General features: G+C 41.0%; 1 protein-coding gene across 1 annotated transcript in view; it reads right to left on the bottom strand.

Moving 5' to 3' along the window:
• Positions 1 to 20,287, bottom strand: part of LOC311134024 (zinc-binding protein A33) — a gene marked incomplete at both ends in the record, with an annotated part of 34,526 nt that overhangs the window by 1,050 nt on the left and 13,189 nt on the right. Inside the window, 2 exons of the mRNA XM_084167638.1 lie at positions 13,229 to 13,371; positions 15,219 to 15,238. Of these exons, the coding sequence (XP_084023764.1) occupies positions 13,229 to 13,371; positions 15,219 to 15,238 (163 nt within the window). The remainder of the gene's footprint in view (positions 1 to 13,228; positions 13,372 to 15,218; positions 15,239 to 20,287) is intronic.

The following is a 20,287-nucleotide window of genomic DNA, read 5'->3' as shown; positions in this document are numbered from 1 at the left end:
CAATTAACAGGTGTGCCTTCTTATAAGTTAATTTGTGGAATTTCTTTACTTCTTAATGCGTTTGAGCCAATCAGTTGTGTTGTGACAAGGTAGTTTTGTGACAGAAAATAGCCCTATTTGGTAAAATACCAAGTCCATATTATGGCAAGAACAGCTCAAATAAGCAAAGAGAAATGACAGTCCATCATTACTTTAAGACATGAAGGTCAGTCAATACCGAAAAAAAGTGCAGTCGCAAAAACCATCAAGCGCTATGATGAAACTGGCTCTCATGAGGACCGCGACAGGAATGGAAGACCCAGAGTTAACTGCTGCAGAGGATAGGTTCATTAGAGTTACCAGCCTCAGAAATTGCAGCCCAAACAAATGCTTCACAGAGTTCAAGTAACAGACACATCTCAACATCAACTGTTCAGTGGGGACTGTGTGAATCAGGCCTCCATGGTCGAATTGCTGCAGAAAAAACACTACAAAAGGACACAAATAAGAAGAAGAGACCTGCTTGGGCCAAGAAACACAAGCATTAGACTGGTGGAAATGTGTCCTTTGGTCTGGAGTCCAAATTGGAGATTTTTGGTTCCAAATGCCGTGTCTTTGAGATACGGTGTGGGTGAACGGATGATCTCCGCATGTGTATTTCCCACCGTAAAGCATGGAGGAGGAGGTGTTATGGTGTGGGGGTGCTTTGCTGGTGACACTGTCTGTGATTTATTTAGAATTCAAGGCACACTTAACCAGCATGGCTACCACAGCATTCTACAGCGATACGCCATCCCATCTGGTTTGGGCTTAATGGCACTATCATTTGTTTTTCAACAGGACAATGACCCAACACACCTCCAGGCTGTGTAAGGGCTATTTTACCAAGAAGGAGAGGGTTGGAGTGCTGCATCAGGTGACCTGGCCTCCACAATCCCCCAACCTCAACCCAATTGAGATGGTTTGGGCTGATTCGGACCGCAGAGTGAAGGAAAAGCAGCCAACAAGTGTTCAGCATGTGCAAACTCCTTCAAGACTGTTGGAAAAGCATTCCATGTGAAGCTGATTGAGAAATGCCAAGTGTGCAAAGGTGTCATCAAGGCAATGGGTGGCTATTTGAAGATTCTCAAATATAAAATATACTTTGATTTGTTTAACACTTTTTTGTTTACTACATGATTCCATATGTGTTATTTCATAGTTTTGATGTTTTTACTATTATTCTACAACGTAACAAATAGTACAAATAAAGAAAAACCCTTGAATGTGTAGGTGTGTCCAAACTTTTGACTGGTAGTGTATTTAATTGGGTATTATAGCAAACGGCAGGGCAGGGAAGCGAAACCGGGTGAATGGCGTGAAAGGCAAACACCCTACGCATGGCGCCAATACCACTTGGTGGGATTTGTAGCATGGGTCATATAGCGAGGATAGCTACACTGCCCCCTCCAAACAGGAATGCACATCCCCTTGATTTGACTACTCAGCCCCCTGACATGTCCGGGCTGTGCGTTCCGATGCCCTCAAAGATGCCATCCCACTTCTGACACCAACATAGTGAACGGTGGGGCAGGGAAGCGAACCCAGGTCATTGGCATGAAAGGCAAATACCCTACATATCGCACCACTTGGTGGGAATTGTAGCACGACTCATAGTTAGGATCGCTACACTGCCCCCTACAAATGGGAAGACACATCCCCTTGCTTCAACTACTCAGCCCCTTCACACATCCGAGCTGTGCGTTCCAATTGCCTCACAGCCATCATCCCACTTCTGACACCAATGTGGCGAACGGCGGGGCAGGAAAGCGAACCCGGGTCGCTGGCATGAAAAGCAAACACCCTAAGCATTGCGCCAATAGGATTAACCTACTTGCTGGGAATTGTACTGGGCTCATATAGAGAGGATCTCTACATTATGCTTTTAAATACCATTTCCGGAATGAACTTTTCCCAGGATTCTCAGATTGGAAAATGTTAAGATTTTTGGTAAAATATTGGTCCCTTTTTGAGGAGCCCTGCATTACAAGACCAAGCAATTACACAATCAAGGCAGGAGAATAGGAAACACACAAAGGAAATTACAAAGGAACTAGGGCTGTCCAAGTTAATCAGTTAACTCGAGTTCTTTTTGTAATTTTAGTGCACACTTTTGTTTTCTTGTGATAAATCACATTGTCTGAAAGCATTCAAAATACACTGAAAACATCCCAAATAAATAATCTTTACAGCTAAAAACAACAATGCAATGTAAATAGAAGTTGACATTGAGGTTAAAGAAAGTGTGTTTTCTCAATTCAACCTAATCTCGTCCACCAGCCAGCTCTCTGTCGAACCGTCTGGTTTCAGAGTGCCTCAGAAAGGGACTTGAATTGAGGCTATGGCAGGAGTGGACGAAACAATAGCTGATTTTAATTGGCTGATCTCTCATTCCATCACTATCTAGCGCTACCCTTTCTAAGCACAACCCTTAGAACCTCCCCCCTACATTGTGGACTTCAAAGCATGAGCAGCGCAAGTGATTTAAATAAGGAAGTGAGTTTGGAAAATCTGAAAGCAGTATAGAACAGTATAGAATAGTTTTCACTTTATATGCCCGAACTCAGAATCAATTGGGCTTCACAAAAATTATATGGTCAATATGATAGACATTTTTCGGCAATCAAAATAAATGTTCTAAGTCCCTATGAAAGTCCCGCCTACTTCCTGGTTCCAGTCCCATACAGTGTTTGAATGGGCTTCAAGCTTATACAGTGAGGGAAAAAAGTATTTGATCCCCTGCTGATTTTGAACGTTTGCCCACTGACAAAGACATGATCAGTCTATAATTTTAATGGTAGGTTTATTTGAACAGAATAAAAACAAATAAATCCAGAAAAAAGCATGTCAAAAATGTTATAAATTGATTTGCATTTTAATGAGGGAAATAAGTATTTGACCCTTCTGCAAAACATGACTTAGTACTTGGTGGCAAAACCCTTGTTGGCAATCACAGAGGTCAGACGTTTCTTGTAGTTGGCCACCAGGTTTGCACACATCTCAGGAGGGATTTTGTCCCACTCCTCTTTGCAGATCTTCTCCAAGTCATTAAGGTTTCGAGGCTGACGTTTGGCAACTCAAACCTTCAGCTCCCTCCACAGATTTTCTATGGGATTAAGGTCTGGAGACTGGCTAGGCCACTCCAGGACCTTAATATGCTTCTTCTTGAGCCACTCCTTTGTTGCCTTGGCCGTGTGTTTTGGGTCATTGTCATGCTGGAATACCCATCCACGACCCATTTTCAATGCCCTGGCAGAGGGAAGGAGGTTCTCACCCAAGACTTGATGGTACATGGCACCGTCCATCGTCCCTTTGATGCAGTGAAGTTGTCCTGTCCCCTTAGCAGAAAAAACACCCCCAAAGCATAATGTTTCCACCTCCATGTTTGACAGGGGGATGGTGTTCTTGGGGGTCATAGGCAGCATTCCTCCTCCTCCAAACACGGCGAGTTGAATTGATGTCAAAGAGCTCGATTTTGGTCTCATCTGACCACAACACTTTCACCCAGTTCTCCTCTGAATCATTCAGATGTTCATTGGCAAACTTCAGACGGGCCTGCATATGTGCTTTCTTGAGCAGGGGGACCTTCCGGGTGCAGCAGGATTTCAGTCCTTCACGGCATCGTGTGTTACCAATTGTTTTCTTGGTGACTATGGTCCCAGCTGCCTTGAGATCATTAACAAGATCCTGCCGTGTACTTCTGGGCTGATTCCTTACCGTTCTCATGATCATTGCAACTCCACGAGGTGAGATGTTGCATGGAGCCCCAGGCCGAGGGAGATTGACAGTTATTTTGTGTTTCTTCTATTTGCGAATAATCACACCAATTGTTGTCTCCTTCTCACCAAGCTGCTTGCCGATAGTTTTGTAGCCCATTCCAGCCTTGTGTAGGTCTACAATCTTGTCCCTGACATCCTTGGAGAGCTCTTTGGTCTTGGCCATGGTGGAGAGTTTGGAATCTGATTGATTGATTGCTTCTGTGGACAGGTGTCTTTTATACAGGTAACAAACTGAGATTAGGAGCACTCCCTTTAAGAGTGTGCTCCTAATCTCAGCTCATTACCTGTATAAAAGACACCTGGGAGCCAGAAATCTTTCTGATTGAGAGGGGGTCAAATACTTATTTCCCTCATTAAAATGCAAATCAATTTATAACATTTTTTACATGCATTTTCTGGATTTTTTTGTTGTTATTCTGTCTCTCACTGTTAATTAAAATTATAGACTGATCATTTCTTTGTCAGTGGGCAAATGTACAAAATCAGTAGGGGATCAAATACTTTTTTCCCTCACTGTATCATCATATTCATGAAAATTCTTGAAAATGCGGTCATTTAAGATATACTGTATATACAATTATATTTGTATTTGTGTATCAAAACATTTGATGCTCAAGAAGTAAGACACATCAGCAAAATTTAGAAAAGTCTCATTTGAACTACAATTCTTGCAGCCTTGTTAGCATGCTCGAGCGTGCCTGCTTGAGTTGAGGACTCACAGGATGATAAAAACCCGTTAGTCCGTTTAATGTGTTTTACAGCGCCTTCGGAAAGTATTCAGACCCCTTGACTTTTTCCACATTTTGTTACGTTACCGCCTTATTCTAAAATTGATTAAAAAAATAATTATCCTCAGCAGTCTACACACAATACCCCATAATGACAAAGCGAAAAGAGGATTTTAATATTTTTTGCAAATTTGTTATAAATCAAAAACAGAAATACCTTATTCATTTAAGTATTCAGACCCTTTGCTATGAGATTCGAAATTGAGTTCAGGTGCATCCTGTTTCAATTGATCATCATTGAGATGTTGCTACAACTTGATTGGAGTCCACCTGTGGTAAATTTAATTTATTGGAAATTATTTGGAAAGGCACACACCTGTCTATATAAGGTCCCACGGTTGACAGTGCATGTCAGAGAAAAAACCAAGCCATGAGGTCGAAGGAATTATCCGTAGAGCTCCAATACAGGATTGTGGCGTGGCACAGATCTGGGGATGGATAGCAAAACATTTCTGCAGCATTGAAGATCCCCCAAGAACACAGTGGCCTCCATCATTCTTCAATGGAAGAAGTTTGGAACCACCAATACTCTTCCTAGAGATGGCCGCCCGGCCAAACTGAGCAATCGGTGGAGAAGAGCCTTGGTCAGGTAGGTGACCAAGAACCCGATGGTCACTCTGAGAGAGCTCTAGAGTTCCTCTGTGGAGATGGGAGAACCTTCCAGAAGGACAACCATCTCTGCAGCACTCCACCAATCAGGCTTTTATGGTAGAGTGGCCAGACGGAAGCAATTCCTCAGTAAAAGGCACATGACAGCCCGAGTTTGCCAAAAGGCACCTAAAGACTCTCAGACCATGAGAAACAAGCTTCTCTGGTCTGATGAAACCAAGATTGAACTCTTTGGCCTGAATGCCAAACAAAACGTCTGGAGGAAACCTGGCACCATCCCTATGGTGAAGCATGGTGGTGGCAGCACCATGCTGTGGGAATGTTTATCAGCGGCAGGGACTGGGAGACTAGTCAGGATCGAGGCAAAGATTAATGGAGCAAAGTACAGAGAGATCCTTGATGAAAACCTGCTGCAGAGCGCTCAGGACCTCAGACTGGGGCGAAGGTTCACCTTCTAACAGGACAACGACCCTAAGCACACAGCCAAGACAACGTAGGAGTGGCTTTGGGACAAGTCTCTGAATGTCCTTGAGTGGCCCAGCCAGAGCCCGGACTTGAACCCGATCTAACATCTCTGGAGACTTGAAAATAGCTGTGCAGCAACGCACCCCATCCAAGCTGACAGAGCTTGAGAGGATCTGCAGAGAAGAATGGGAGAAACTCCCCAAATACTGGTGTGCCAAGTTTGTAGCGTCATATCCAAGAAGACTTGATGCTGTAATCGCTGCCAAAGGTGCTTCTAGAAAGTATTGAGTAAAGGGTCTGAAAATTTATGTAAATGTCATATTTCCATTTTTTTTTATTTTATAAATTAGCAACAATTTCTAAAAACCTGTTTTTGCTTTGTCATTATGGGGTATTGTGTGTACATTGATGAGGGAAAAAACTATTAAATCAATTTTAGAATAAGGCTGTAACGTAACAAAATGTGGAAAAAGTCAAGGGGTCTGAATAATTTCCGAAGGCACTGGGGCTTTTTGACTGAACGTTGCCAGCCAGTATTTTTTTTAAATTAAACAATATATATTTTTGTAGACCGGCAAGCTGTCGAACGTGAGACATATACAGCTGGTGGGAGTAGTAGTTCATGTGTGTAGGTCTGATGAAACGGTTGTAACATTTTGGCTTCGTGCTTTTTCTTGGTCGTTAAATACGTTGAAAAACGGCATATGGTAAGTAATAAAGGGGAGTATATATATAAAAAATATATTAAAATTTAAAAACATGGGGGATTGGAAGTGATGCAGACAATTACATTGATAGAAGATACAATCTATCTGCCCCCCAAAAAAAAAAAAAAAAAAAAAAAAAAAAGTAAATTCACTCCGAAACACGTATATATTTTAATATACATTGAGTATACCAAACATTAATGAACACTTTCCTAATATTGAGTTGCACCCCCCCCCCCCCCCCCCCTTTTACCCTCAGAACAGCCTCAATTTGTCGGGGCTGGGCTATGTTGACTCCGATGCTTCCCACAGTTGTGTCAAGTTTGCTGGATGTCGGGTGGTGGACCATTCTTGATACAGATGGGAAACTGTTGAGCGTGAAAAACCCAGCAGTGTTGCAGTTCTTGACACAAACCGGTGTGCCTGCCACGTACTACCATACCCCATTAAAATGTTTTGTCTTGCCCATTCACCCTCTGAATGGCACACATACATCATTAATGTCTCAATTGTCTCAAGGCTTAAAAATCCTTCTTTAACCCGTGATGTCAATAAGGGATCATAGCTTTCACCTGGATTCACTTGGTCAGTCTATGTCATGGAAAGAGCGGGTGTTCTTAATGTTTTTTTATGTTATATGACCGTGTTTTCATGAATTTGACTATGCAAATTTGAAGCAATTTCTTAGCCTACAAAACGAGGAACCAGGAAGTACCACTGTCACGGCGTATACAGCTGTGGCAGATTTGTTCCCTCTCCTGCCTCGATTTTAAGCCGCGCCCCCTTTTAAGTCCCACTTTGTTGCAGTGTTACCAGGCTCTGTATGCGGTAGCAATTGAGCCTGGGGATAGGGTTACAATTTGCCTAATCTTGCTAACCGTTACTTTAGACAAAATCAAGACGTCAATATTCTTGTAATGTTTTTTAATCACAGCAAATCCTGCGAAGAAATCGATTACATTTTTCACAGCCCTAAAAAAACCACAATCATAAAAAACAACCACATTCCTCAGTGAAGAGGTTCTCTACCAACAATCTGAATTGCCCGAAAAGCACTGTGTCCAACTGTAGGGTCTTCTGAAGATTGTTCCATAAGGTAGTTCGAAGAAACTAAAAGCCGTTTTACCTAAATCTGTAGTGACAGAAGGAATTTCAAGAGTTCCCTGTGACCGAGTATGGTATCTCGTACCTCTATAGGTTAGTAACGATGTTAGATAATGCAGGAGTTTTTGCAGAAGGGCTTTATAAATAAACATAATGCATTGTTTCGACCTATACCCGACATCAGAGAGGACCAGCCTACTTTCTGATACACTTTAAAAAATGCTGGATTGTTTGGATGACCCAACTGCTGGGTTGCAGGCATTGGGTCACTTAGTTGCGTTGTTTTATTTAAAAAGAGCATGGTTAGGTTGTTAATACTGGGTTATTGATGCTGGATTATTGAGATATGACCCAGTGAGTGAGTTACACTACCGTTCAAAAGTTTGGGGTCACTTAGAAATGTCCTTGTTTTCGTCCTTGTAAATTGTCCATTAAAATAACATCAAATTGATCAGAAATACAGTGTAGACATTGTTAATGTTGTAAATGGCTATTGTAGCTGGAAACTGCTGATTTTTTTATGGAATATCTACATAGGCGTACAGAGGCCCATTATCAGCAACCATCAGTCCTGTGTTCCTATGGCACGTTGTGTTTGCTGATCCAAGTAATCATTTTATCATTACATTCGCACAGCTGAAAACGGTTGTGCTGATTAATTAAAGAAGCAATAAAACTGGCCTTCTTGAGACTAGTTGAGTATCTGGAGCATCATCAATTGTTGGTTCGATTACAGGCTCAAAATGGCCAGAAACAAAGAACATTCTTCTGAAACTCGTCAGTCTGTTCTTGTTCTGAGAAATTAAGGCTATTCCATGCGAGAAATTGCCAAGAAACTGAAGATCTCGTACAACGCTGTGGCTCTAACCAGAACAGGCGCAAACTGGCTCTAACCAGAACAGGCGCCTCACAGGTCCTCAACTCGACGAACAACACCCGTTCCAATATATCCTCCAAACACCGGCTTCTCTGGCATTATCACTATTTAATATTTAATATGTAATACTGTAAACCAGAGGTGGGAAGTAACTAATTACAAATACTCTAGTTACCGTAATTGAGTAGCTTTTCAAAGTACTTTTTCCCCCAGAAATGTTACCTCTACTTGAGTAAAATGGCATTGAAGTAACAGTACTTCTACTTGAGTAGGCAATTTCAGTACTCTTCCCACCCCTGTTGTAAACCAAGCACAAAGTGGCTGGACTCAGCTCAATGCAGATTAACGTCCTGCACACAGCAATAGACTGTGTAGGAGTATAGCATGTTCTGAGCAATAGGAAAGGCCACAATTTGTGTGTGTGTGTATGGCATTCACCATCATGAATGGGCAGGCTCTGGAGCAGAAGACATAATGTTTCGTTGTTGTTGTTGTTGTTTTACATCAATTCCTATTGAAAATGTATACCTGGTAGTGGTTGGGTGAGTAGAGGGTAAAGTGTTTACTTTTCTTCAGCCCCTTTCCTCAGCTTTAATTGGTAGGGATGCTATGATTTTGAAATTATGGAAAGTCTTTTTTTATTTGTTTAAAAATATATATTTTGCATGACTTAGCTGAAATAGCTGAAATGAATATCTGAGAATAAACATTTTGTATTTTACTACAATTTGTCACGATTGGCCATATGTCATTTTAAGAATTTCATAGACTGTGTAGTAACGTTGTAACATTGATTGTTATTGTTAGACGTATTTGTACCTTTAGAAAATGTACAGACTCTGTAACAGAGAGAAGGTATATTTTTTTTTTACACAGCGATAAAGTAAGAAATAACCCACTGCTGGGTCAAAAACACATGAATAACAATAATCCAGCAAAAGAGTAAAAAGCAAACCACTGCTGGGCAAAATAACCACATTTTTTGTTAAATAAAGTAACCCAACGTGTTGGGTCGTTCACGTAACCCAACAGTGCTGGGTCAAAATAACCCAGTGCTGGGTATATACTATAGTGACCCAGCGCTGGGTTAGAGAAATGACCCAAATTGAGTCATTATTCACCCAGCATTTTTTAGAGTGTAGAGAATGAAATGGTGAGTGCAAAACCTGTCGCCCTTGATAAAATGAGCGGCAGCTGCATTTGTGTAGATGATGTCGCCATAGTTTAGAACTGGTAGGAAGGCCGACTAAGTGATCTGCTTTCTAGGGGTGTGCTGACCTGGCCATACTCGTATTTGTAATTGTATTCGTAAATTGACATTTGATCAGTGGCGGCTGGCCGATAGAGGGCGCTAGGGCGCCGCCCCCTTAAATAAAATTATTTTAAAAAATAAAATAAAAAATAAATAAAAATAATAATAATAATAATAAAAACATCAGTATGTCAATATTTGTGTGTTTGAAATATGGAATGCACACAGTAATATGTGTAAGATATGATAGAAAATCATATTCGCAATCGCAACCTTTCCTCTGCCTGTCAAACGCCTCGTCAGCTCTGGGCGATACAGAAAGTGCCCCGAGGAGGCGGGTCTACGTAGCAGTTAAGCCAATTGCTAATTTAAGATATGAATGTATGACATAAAATGTAGCTAATCAGCGATTTTAATTCGAATCCAAGGAGGGCGATTATTTTATCGCCCCAAGCTCGCCCCTGATAAAATAAGGACCGGGCTCCAGTGGCGCCAATTTTACTAGACGACAATGGCGAACGCAAACGTTACTCCTCCAAGACCCAACCCTAACTCGGTGAAATCTCTCCTCCAAGATCCGTTTGAGAGGAGAACTTTGTCAGAGAAAGTTCGGGTGAAAGAGCTGGGCCCAGATCAACCTGACCTCTCAATCAGACAGCAGGCTAGCGAGAAAGGGAAGCAGTATATGCGCGGCTTCTCCCGTAGCTGGTACACCAGGAAGGCTTGGCTAGCTGGGTGCACTGATGCTAATGCTTTATTTTGCTTTCCGTGCTTGCTTTTTAAAACGACGGGGTCAGATTCAGCATGGACAGGTACCGGAGTGAGGGATATGAAGCACCTGTCAGAGAAGGTAAAGAAACATGAGAACACCAGGGCACACATGGACAACTCTGTAAAGCTAGCTGTATTAGGAAGGGTGAACATTGCTACGCAGCTGGATGACGGCCACAGGATTGCGGTGAGGAAACACAATGAGGAGGTGGATAAAAACAGGCACATTCTATCCAAAATTATCGATTGTGTGAAGTTCTGTGGGGCTTTTGAGTTGACCTTGCGTGGGCACGAGGAGACTGACTCCTCGGACAACCCCGGCATTTTCCGGGGCTTAGTGGATTTTGTTGCCTCCCTCGACAGTGTGCTGGAGGAGCACCTGAAGACAGCTACCGTTTTTAAGGGCACGTCAAAGACGATACAGAACGAGCTGTTGGAATGTATGCTGTCAGTGCTTAAGGATTACATCCTGGAGGAAGTAAAGAGTGCTGATTTTATCGCCATTCAAGCTGACGAGACGACTGACGTTTCCACCCACTAACGTGTTTCCAGACCATCAGAGACTCTGGGAACTTTGATGCCCCGACTGTCAGAGAGGCGGGGGGCTTTGTGAGGATGCTCGAAGACGAGGCTTTCTGTTTTTTCCTGGCACTGTTCCACAAGATCATGCCAAATGTGGACATGCTTTTCAGCCAGCTGCAGAAGAGGAACATCGACCCTGTCTTCATTAAAGCACTTGTCCAGAGGTTCACAGACAGCATGCTAACAATCAGGTAAATAACTATGTTTACTATTGGCTGATAAAGATGTTGTTAGAAAGATGAATAGTTCACTTACAACAGTTTAAAAGCCTAAATGTGTCTGGTCATCAAAGTGAGTGATTATCATAGAGCCGTCACAATTATATTTGTTTTAGTATTTTAAAAGGAAAGAGAAGACACAATCAGACGTTGATAATAATGCAGGAAAGTACTACACAGTTTGTAATAATTATTCAGGTGTCCACCAGGTCAATTTCTAGAAGAGGCCTAGTTGTTATTGAAGATTAACTTTATTGCTAAGTGCACAGCAGAACAAAGTATGTTGCATCCCTCTCACAAATGTAATAGAAAAAGGCTTTAAAACGTAATAACATCAGTTAATTATGTACATCACAGGTTAAAAGCAGTTACTAGACATAGTTTGTGTGTATATACACACTATCTGTCTGTCTGTCTGTCTGTCTGTCTGTCTGTCTATATATATATATAAAATTCCTGTACAAATAAGATGACAGACACACACACACAGAGCAGCTCTGGCCGCATGTTTCTTTGTATATAGTTGACCTTAGCATAAAAAATCCAGTTATATATGGTACTCTAGAAAGTCTTAATAGTGTCTTTGCTAATATTACTGTATATATGTTGTTTCGTATCAATTAATTGTTGCAGTTCTGGAGCACATTAACAATTAGTCACATTTAGTATGATCATAAAATACTGTATGCTATTCTTCCAGTCAAAGGTTTGAGTTCATCCACTTGATATCCATTTCTATATTATACATCCTTTTATACAGTGTAAGATTTCCTATAAACTTTATAATAATTTCATGTTATTGTCCACTTTCCACTCTGTTCTGACAGCATGCCTGTTGCGTTGCCTGTTTACTACCAATGGTGAAAAGTTCACTTTAAATGCAAATGAAAGGCTTGGGTTTGTGTAATATGTTTTTGTGTAAGAATGCCTCAACTTTTTAATATTGGCATTAAATAATTACTGAATGTTTCACTGAGCACTGCTGTCCTGCAGTTTGTGTTAAAATATATTGCGATGGTTACAGGAAAAAAAAAGTATGGCACAGCCCCACCGAGAATATTTTTCACCAGCCGCCACTGCATTTGATAGTCGGATGATACTCGTGATCAGAAAACATGAAAGTGTTTTAATATGCCTAAGTAGATGTTGGCAAAATTCCAAAATCTCCCTGCACGTTTATAGACCTAAAAAGCAGCAGATTAGGAGCAGTGTGCGGATGTGTGTGTTTGTGTCTGTGTCCTCAACTTGCATCAGGCAGACAAGTTGGCTGTCACTCAGTCAGAATGCGCATTAGCGTTTGATCTTTTTACCCTCGCCCCGCTTGTTAGATACTATGCTAGCAAACGTCCTCACAATTTGGTTTATCATAGCAATCTAAATGATCAGAACGAAACATGCGAGGAGAAGTGATCGGGTGATCACTTCTCTATCCAATCAGTGCAGGATCTCTTTACAGACAGGCAAACTAGCCAGTTGAGTTATTTAGACCACGTAGCACCTTGCACTTAATTGAAAGATTTGTGCTGACACCCAGAAATCTCCCGATCACGGATAATAACAAAAAATACTAGGATCCTTATTGTATCAGGACAATTGCCCATATCCGTTGCGATACTCGTTTTATCCGACTACAACAACCGTAATACACGCGACAACTCATAGCTTCCCAAACGACCAAATACGAGGATAAAGCTAGTTAAATTATTTTGGAGAAAAGTAATGTCCAAAATACATTGCCAACGCCAACATGAATTACAACATTCCACAATAATGTTTGATGGTTAGTACACCCATTTACGATGTTTAAGTGCCTACAGCATGGCTGAAAAAGGGAATGAACCACAGCTGTGGTCCTGGACAATAAATCTCCTCCTACTTTCCCAGCGTAAAAGCAATCAATCTATTTAAGTTTAAAAAATGTTTTCATATTGTAAAAGTATTTTGGAGTAAAAAATATTTGGAAAAGTGTTTATAAATCTTTATCTTATGGCTTAATGAACACTTAATGTAATAAAAAGTGATTGCACAGGATCTTTAAATAAATTGATTTGAACTCACAGCTCTGAAAGAGTTTCTTGGTGACAGGGACCTGGGACCGGATGAAAAGCAGGAGGTTGATGGTTAAACTCAAGAGCTGTTCATTCTTAAATTCATCCTCCTGAAGCAGTTCTGGATCAGTAGCCTTCATCATCTCTGCTATTCTGGAGACAAGGAAGCAGAAAAATTGGTACATACACACACATACTCTTAGATTTAGGTTTATTTGACCATTGTGGTACATATGCAGAAACATACATAAAATGTGATGTTAAACTCACACAGCAAACACTATTAACAGAAAAATGGGTAACACGTTATATTACCTTTCATGAATAAGCACAGTAAGCAAGCATAATAAGTAAGTAAGCATTAAGACTTTGCTCCAAGTGTGGCCTATCAAAGAAGATCCGCCCTGGTTCTGCCGCCTGCACCAATCTCAACATCCTAGAACCAGTGCTCATGCAATATTTCATTCTGGGTTGCCGAGATTTGAGCCTTTATAATGTCTTATGAGAAGGCTTATTATAGGTTATCTTTCCCTATATATCAATTTCTACTCAAGATGGCTGATACTTAGTCAGGATCATTAAGATGTACAATATAAAATATGCAATAAAATACATTATACAGTGCTATGAATAAGTATTTGCCCCCTTTCTAATTTTCTCTACTTTTGCATATTTGTGATACTGAATGTTATCAGATCTTCAACCAAAATGCTTGAAAACCCACACGTCACTGAGTTAAAGCAGTTCTGCATGGAAGAGTGGGCCAAAATTCCTCCACAGCGATGTGAGAGACTGATCAACAACTACAGGAAGCATTTGGTTGGAGTCATTGCAGCTAAAGGTGGCACAACCAGTTATTGAGTGTAAGGGGGCAATTACTTTTTCACACAGGGAAATTGGGTGTTGCATAACTTTGTTTATGAAATAAATATGTAATTGTTGTGTTATTTGTTCACTTATGTTCCCTTTATCTAATATTAGGTTTTGGTTGAAGATCTGATAACATTCAGTATCACAAATATGCAAAAGTAGAGAAAATTAGAAAGGGGGCAAATTATGAGCCGTCCTCCCCTCAGCAGCCTCCACTGAAATATATATTTTGTATGCTAATTTAGGTCAACATTACCATATGCATTTAGCCTACATGACAACATAACCTAGCCTACATGTAACTTGTAGCCTAGTCATGTCTTTACATTGCATTGGGGCAAAATAATCTGTGTTTTACCCATAAATAACATAAAATTGTTATTTTACTTCTCAATGATCATGCAACACACAATTTATTGGACAGCACATCATTGAAATTTGCAAGAGTAGCCTTTTCCACTTCTGGGCAGCCAAACATTTGGCGCCTAGCGGTAACCAGTTTTTCTCAACATGTGATCAGTCTGCTGCACTCAGGTTAAAATGTGTGTGGCCGGTAAATTAGATTTGTATGGTTAATCATGTCGTTTATAGTTACAACAGACAAATATGTTTGTACAACATGTCTTACAACAGACAAAGACATCTGATCATCACCTCAGGGTGAGTAGAACAAGAAGGGAGGGGGGAGCAGAAGCGGAGCTACTGGAGATAGGTTAAAAACAATTGTTTGTAAAGTAGCACATGCGCATGCGTATTTCACCCCCCCCCCCCCCCCCCCCTTTTGCCCTCAGAACAGTCTCAATTGGTCGGGGCATGGACTCTACAATGTGTCGAAAGCGTTGACTCCAATGCTTCCCATAGTTGTGTTTTTGACACAAACCGGTGTGCCTTGCACCTACTACCATACCCCATTGAAAGGCACTTAAATCTTTTGTCTTGCCCATTTCACTCTCTGAATGGCACACATACACAATCCATTTTTCAATTGTCTCAAAGCTTAAAAATCCTTGTTTAACCTGTCTCCTCCCCTTCATCACTTATTGAAGTGGATTTAATAATAATGTTTTGTACACTGGCTTATTCATGAAAGTTCCAAATTGTAACCAAAACATTTGTTTCCTGATACATACCTTCTCTCCGTTTCAGCATCCTGTGTGGAGATAACGAAGCAGTTAGAGGCCAGAGATCAAATCGTAATCAATCTGAAAGTTATATTGGTTTATTGCATCCACATTCAATCAAATCTACCAAATAGGATCCACGCTGGTTCCCAATTCTACCGCAATGCTAGCTCCCACCTGTAAGAAGGACATTTAAAACATGATATGTTCTTGCCTTGCCATTCAATGAGCCACACAGCAACATCTGCCTCTACTGCCACCCTTCAGCTAGCTTGTCAGCTAGCTTTTGGTAGAATTTTTTTAGCATTCGCTATATCTATAGGATTTCCCATTGTAAAGCTTGTGATTTCCAGACATTTACACTCATTCACTAACAATGATGATGAAGAAAAAGGGCCCACATTTAACTTCAGCATGAACATCTACCACTGGAATCATTTATAAACTAGAGATTTTTGTAAGTAGTTTTTACAAACAATATTTGGTAGCACTTTATAATAACTTAATCATTACTCCATTCATAAGATGTAGGTCGTTATAAACCATTTACTAATAATTAGTTAAGTCTATTTGCGTGGCCTCATTAAAAGTGTGGGCCATTTATACCTCATAAATATTTTGAGTGACCAGTGTAATTTCTCACAAAAAGATGCATATGCCATTGGTAGCCTAAATTGTATCAATGGTAAAAGAATAAGCACAAAAAACTGGATGTTAAAGGAAATATATAGAACATTTTATTCACAAAAACGGTTGTGAAATAACTGTTGCAAGGACATGAGGAAGAGCTTCCTTTTGCTGAGGGTGGAGACTTCGCAAACCGGAACTCCCAATTTCTAACTCCTATGGACCCAGAATTTAATCACACAGCTGACCAAATTACGCAAGATTTTACTTCTAGGTTAACCGAGATTAGACTGCAATCCACACTTTGGTTTTGGTAGAAAAGTCACGTATGTTCAATATACTGTATGTTCTTAACCTTTTCACTCCTATCAACAAACAGGTGTGATCATTCTACAGTGGTCCCTGCAGCGTACGCTCAAACCGGTGTGATTAGAATGCTTATTTAGAATGTCCAGTTTTGATTGACGCAACAGTCAGCCACACTGTTTTTTCACAGAAACATTTTGCACAAACACAGTCCTTACAAAGTTATGTCCTGAATGTGACCAGTTTATTTTTGGATGCAATGTTCAGACATTCATAGAAGTAGCTACAGCATACACAATCATCCAAACGTAGGCTACATTTGTCCTAGCACTAACTGAGGAAAGATTGACGTAACACAATCGGTCATATTTACATTTTAGTCATTTAGCAGACGCTCTTATCCAGAGCGACTTACAGGAGCAATTAGGGTTAAGTGCCTTGCTCAAGGGCACATCGACAGATTTTTCACCTAGTCGGCACCGGGATTAGAACCGGCGACCTTTCGGTTACTGGCATAACGCTGTTTACCACTAAGCTACCTGCCGCCCCGTATTTAGAGAACTCTCGGCTGACAGAAACCACAATATGTATTAGCTAATAGCAATTACTATTTATAATTCATCACATCACGGGTGAGCTCAACATTGATTGAAATGATTGAGTAAAACACTTTCTAGAAATTGAAAGTAATCATACGATGGGTAGTTTGTGTGCGCCGCCATGTTTGTTTTTTGAGTCAACCAAAGATAATAAGAGGAGACAAGATGAGTTTTGTCTGTTTGCAGTATGCATGTTGAAGGGGGTGTGTGGTCTACTATCATTCCCTTCCCTTCATTCACTTCCGGAAGTTTATTCGAAAGCTTCACCTCATTATAACATCTTTGATCTGACAGACATTTACGTGATGCATTGTAAAATGTCAACAAACATGGCACCACACATAGCTGGCAAATAGCTTAGCATTAGCTCATTATAATCAGTACAACCTTCAAAAAAGTATTTTACAAACATCATAGGTGTCCATTTCAATCTATGCAATAATCGGAATGCATTATTTGTCACCAGTACCATGTAAATAAAACTGTAAATACATTATGCTCCATTCATACAGTGGGGAAAAAAGTATTTAGTCAGCCACCAATTGTGCATGTTCTCCCACTTAAAAAGATGAGAGAGGCCTGTAATTTTCATCATAGGTACACGTCAACTATGACAGACAAATTGAGATTTTTTTTTCCAGAAAATCACATTGTAGGATTTTTAATGAATTTATTTGCAAATTATGGTGGAAAACAAGTATTTGGTCACCTACAAACAAGCAAGATTTCTGGCTCTCACAGACCTGTAACTTCTTCTTTAAGAGGCTCCTCTGTCCTCCACTCATTACCTGTATTAATGGCACCTGTTTGAACTTGTTATCAGTATAAAAGACACCTGTCCACAACCTCAAACAGTCACGCTCCAAACTCCACTATGGCCAAGACCAAAGAGCTGTCAAAGGACACCAGAAACAAAATTGTAGACCTGCACCAGGCTGGGAAGACTGAATATGCAATAGGTACGCAGCTTGGTTTGAAGAAACCAAACCAAACCAAACTGTGGGAGCATTTATTAGGAAATGGAAGACATAAAAGACCACTGATAATCTCCCTCGATCTGGGACTCCACGCAAGATCTCACCCCGTGGGGTCAAAATGATCACAAGAACGGTGAGCAAAAATCCCAGAACCACACGGGGGGACCTAGTGAATGACCTGCAGAGAGCTGGGACCAAAGTAACAAAGCCTACCATCAGTAACACACTACGCCGCCAGGGACTCAAATCCTGCAGTGCCAGACGTGTCCCCCTGCTTAAGCCAGTACATGTCCAGGCCCATCTGAAGTTTGCTAGAGTGCATTTGGATGATCCAGAAGAGGATTGGGAGAATGTCATATGGTCAGATGAAACCAAAATAGAACTTTTGGGTAAAAACTCAACTCGTCGTGTTTGGAGGACAAAGAATGCTGAGTTGCATCCAAAGAATACCATACCTACTGTGAAGCATGGGGGTGGAAACATGATTTTTTTTTCTCATTTTGTCTGTCATAGTTGACGTGTACCTATGATGAAAATTACAGGCCTCTCTCATCTTTTTAAGTGGGAGAACTTGCACAATTGGTGGCTGACTAAATACTTTTTTCCCCCACTGTACATACATATATACTGTATGCTACAGTAGAAACGACAACACTATATACAGAAAATAAGGTCCTTACCTTGGTAGGAACGCACACATTCCTCCAAAGTTATTATTTGTAAGGAAAACAACAATGCAACAATGCGAGCTCCAGCCAGAAAATTTGCCAGTTCGTGCAAGACTGCGCAAATGTCTGCATACTTGATGTGCGGAAGAAATGGGGAAGGGCACTCCTTTTGTCTGGCTCAGTAAACCTTCAAACATAAATTGTCCGCAACACTGAAATGGGCTACTTCTATGTGAATTAATGAGGAGGGGGAACACACCTCAATTCAAACTGTTGTTAGAAAATACAACTTGTTAGAAAATTATTAGACATTTGAAATTGACAAGTTGAAACATAGCCTATAGATAATTAGCAGGCAGTGCATGTTAACGGTACCTCTCTTAGCATAAATAAACATTTTCACTTTTTGCAATGTAAAGATTACAATAAAAGAGATCAAAGTTAATTTGAGTTTCCTCTTCGTTAATTCTCTTGCCCTCCAAAAAGCCCATAATTTGAAAAAGTAGATAATCATTCCGGGCCTGATAGTCCAAAAGTTGATTCGGGTTGGGCCGGCCTGGGCTTATGGTTTGCGCAACATTGTAACCTACAGTAAGTTTGAGACCAACGGGTGGCCGTGTGAGAAGCGCACCTGTTTCTCTCAAAGAACTAGAATGAGATTCACTTTTTATGATCTCTCTCCATCTTTCTGTTCTGATAGACATGAGCCTGCAACTCTCATCTCTCCAGCGTTGCATTTGTCATCTACAGTGGGGAGAACAAGTATTTGATACACTGCCGATTTTGCAGGTTTTCCTACTTACAAAGCATGTAGAGGTCTGAAATTTTTATCATAGGTACACTTACATTTATATTTTAGTCATTTAGCAGACGCTGTTATCCAGAGTGACTTACTCAACTGTGAGAGACGGAATCTAAAACAAAAATCCAGAAAATCACATTGTATGATTTTTAAGTAATTAATTTCCATTATATTGCATGACATAAGTATTTGATACATCAGAAAAGCGGAACTTAATATTTGGTACAGAGATCATACGTTTCCTGTAGGTCTTGACCAGGTTTGCACACACTGAAGCAGGGATTTTGGCCCACTCCTCCATACAGACCTTCTCCAGATCCTTCAGGTTTCGGGGTTGTTGCTGGGCATTACGGACTTTCAGCTCCCCCCAACGATTTTCTATTGGGTTCAGGTCTGGAGACTGGCTAGGCCACTCCAGGACCTTGAGATGCTTCTTACGGAGCCACTCCTTAGTTGCCCTGGCTGTGTGTTTCGGGTCGTTGTCATGCTGGAAGAACCAGCCACGACCCATCTTCAATGCTCTTACTGAGGGAAGGAGGTTGTTGGCCAAGATCTCGCGATACATGGCCCCATCCATCCTCCCCTCAATACGGTGCAGTCGTCCTGTCCCCTTTGCAGAAAAGCATCCCCAAAGAATGATGTTTCCACCTCCATGCTTCACGGTTGGGATGGTGTACTTGGGGTTGTACTCATCCTTCTTCTTCCTCCAAACACGGCGAGTGGAGTTTAGACAAAAAGCTCCATTTTTGTCTCATCAGACCACATGACCTTCTCCCATTCCTCCTCTGGATCATCCAGATGGTCATTGGCAAACTTCAGATGGGCCTGGACATGCGCTGGCTTGAGCAAGGGGACCTTGCGTGCGCTGCAGGATTTTAATCCATGACGGCGTAGTGTGTTACTAATGGTTTTCTTTGAGACTGTGGTCCCAGCTCTCTTCAGGTCATTGACCAGGTCTTGCCGTGTAGTTCTGGGCTGATCCCTCACCTTCCTCATGATCATTGATGCCCCACGAGGTGAGATCTTGCATGGAGCCCCAGACCGAGGGTGATTGACCGTCATCTTGAACTTCTTCCATTTTCTAATAATTGTGCCAAAA

This window comes from Coregonus lavaretus (genome assembly GCF_964263955.1).
Source record: "Coregonus lavaretus genome assembly, chromosome: 1".
Taxonomy (NCBI): Eukaryota; Metazoa; Chordata; class Actinopteri; order Salmoniformes; family Salmonidae; genus Coregonus; species Coregonus lavaretus.
Note: the sequence above shows the minus strand (reverse complement) of the source record. Positions and strands in the feature narration are given on the sequence as shown.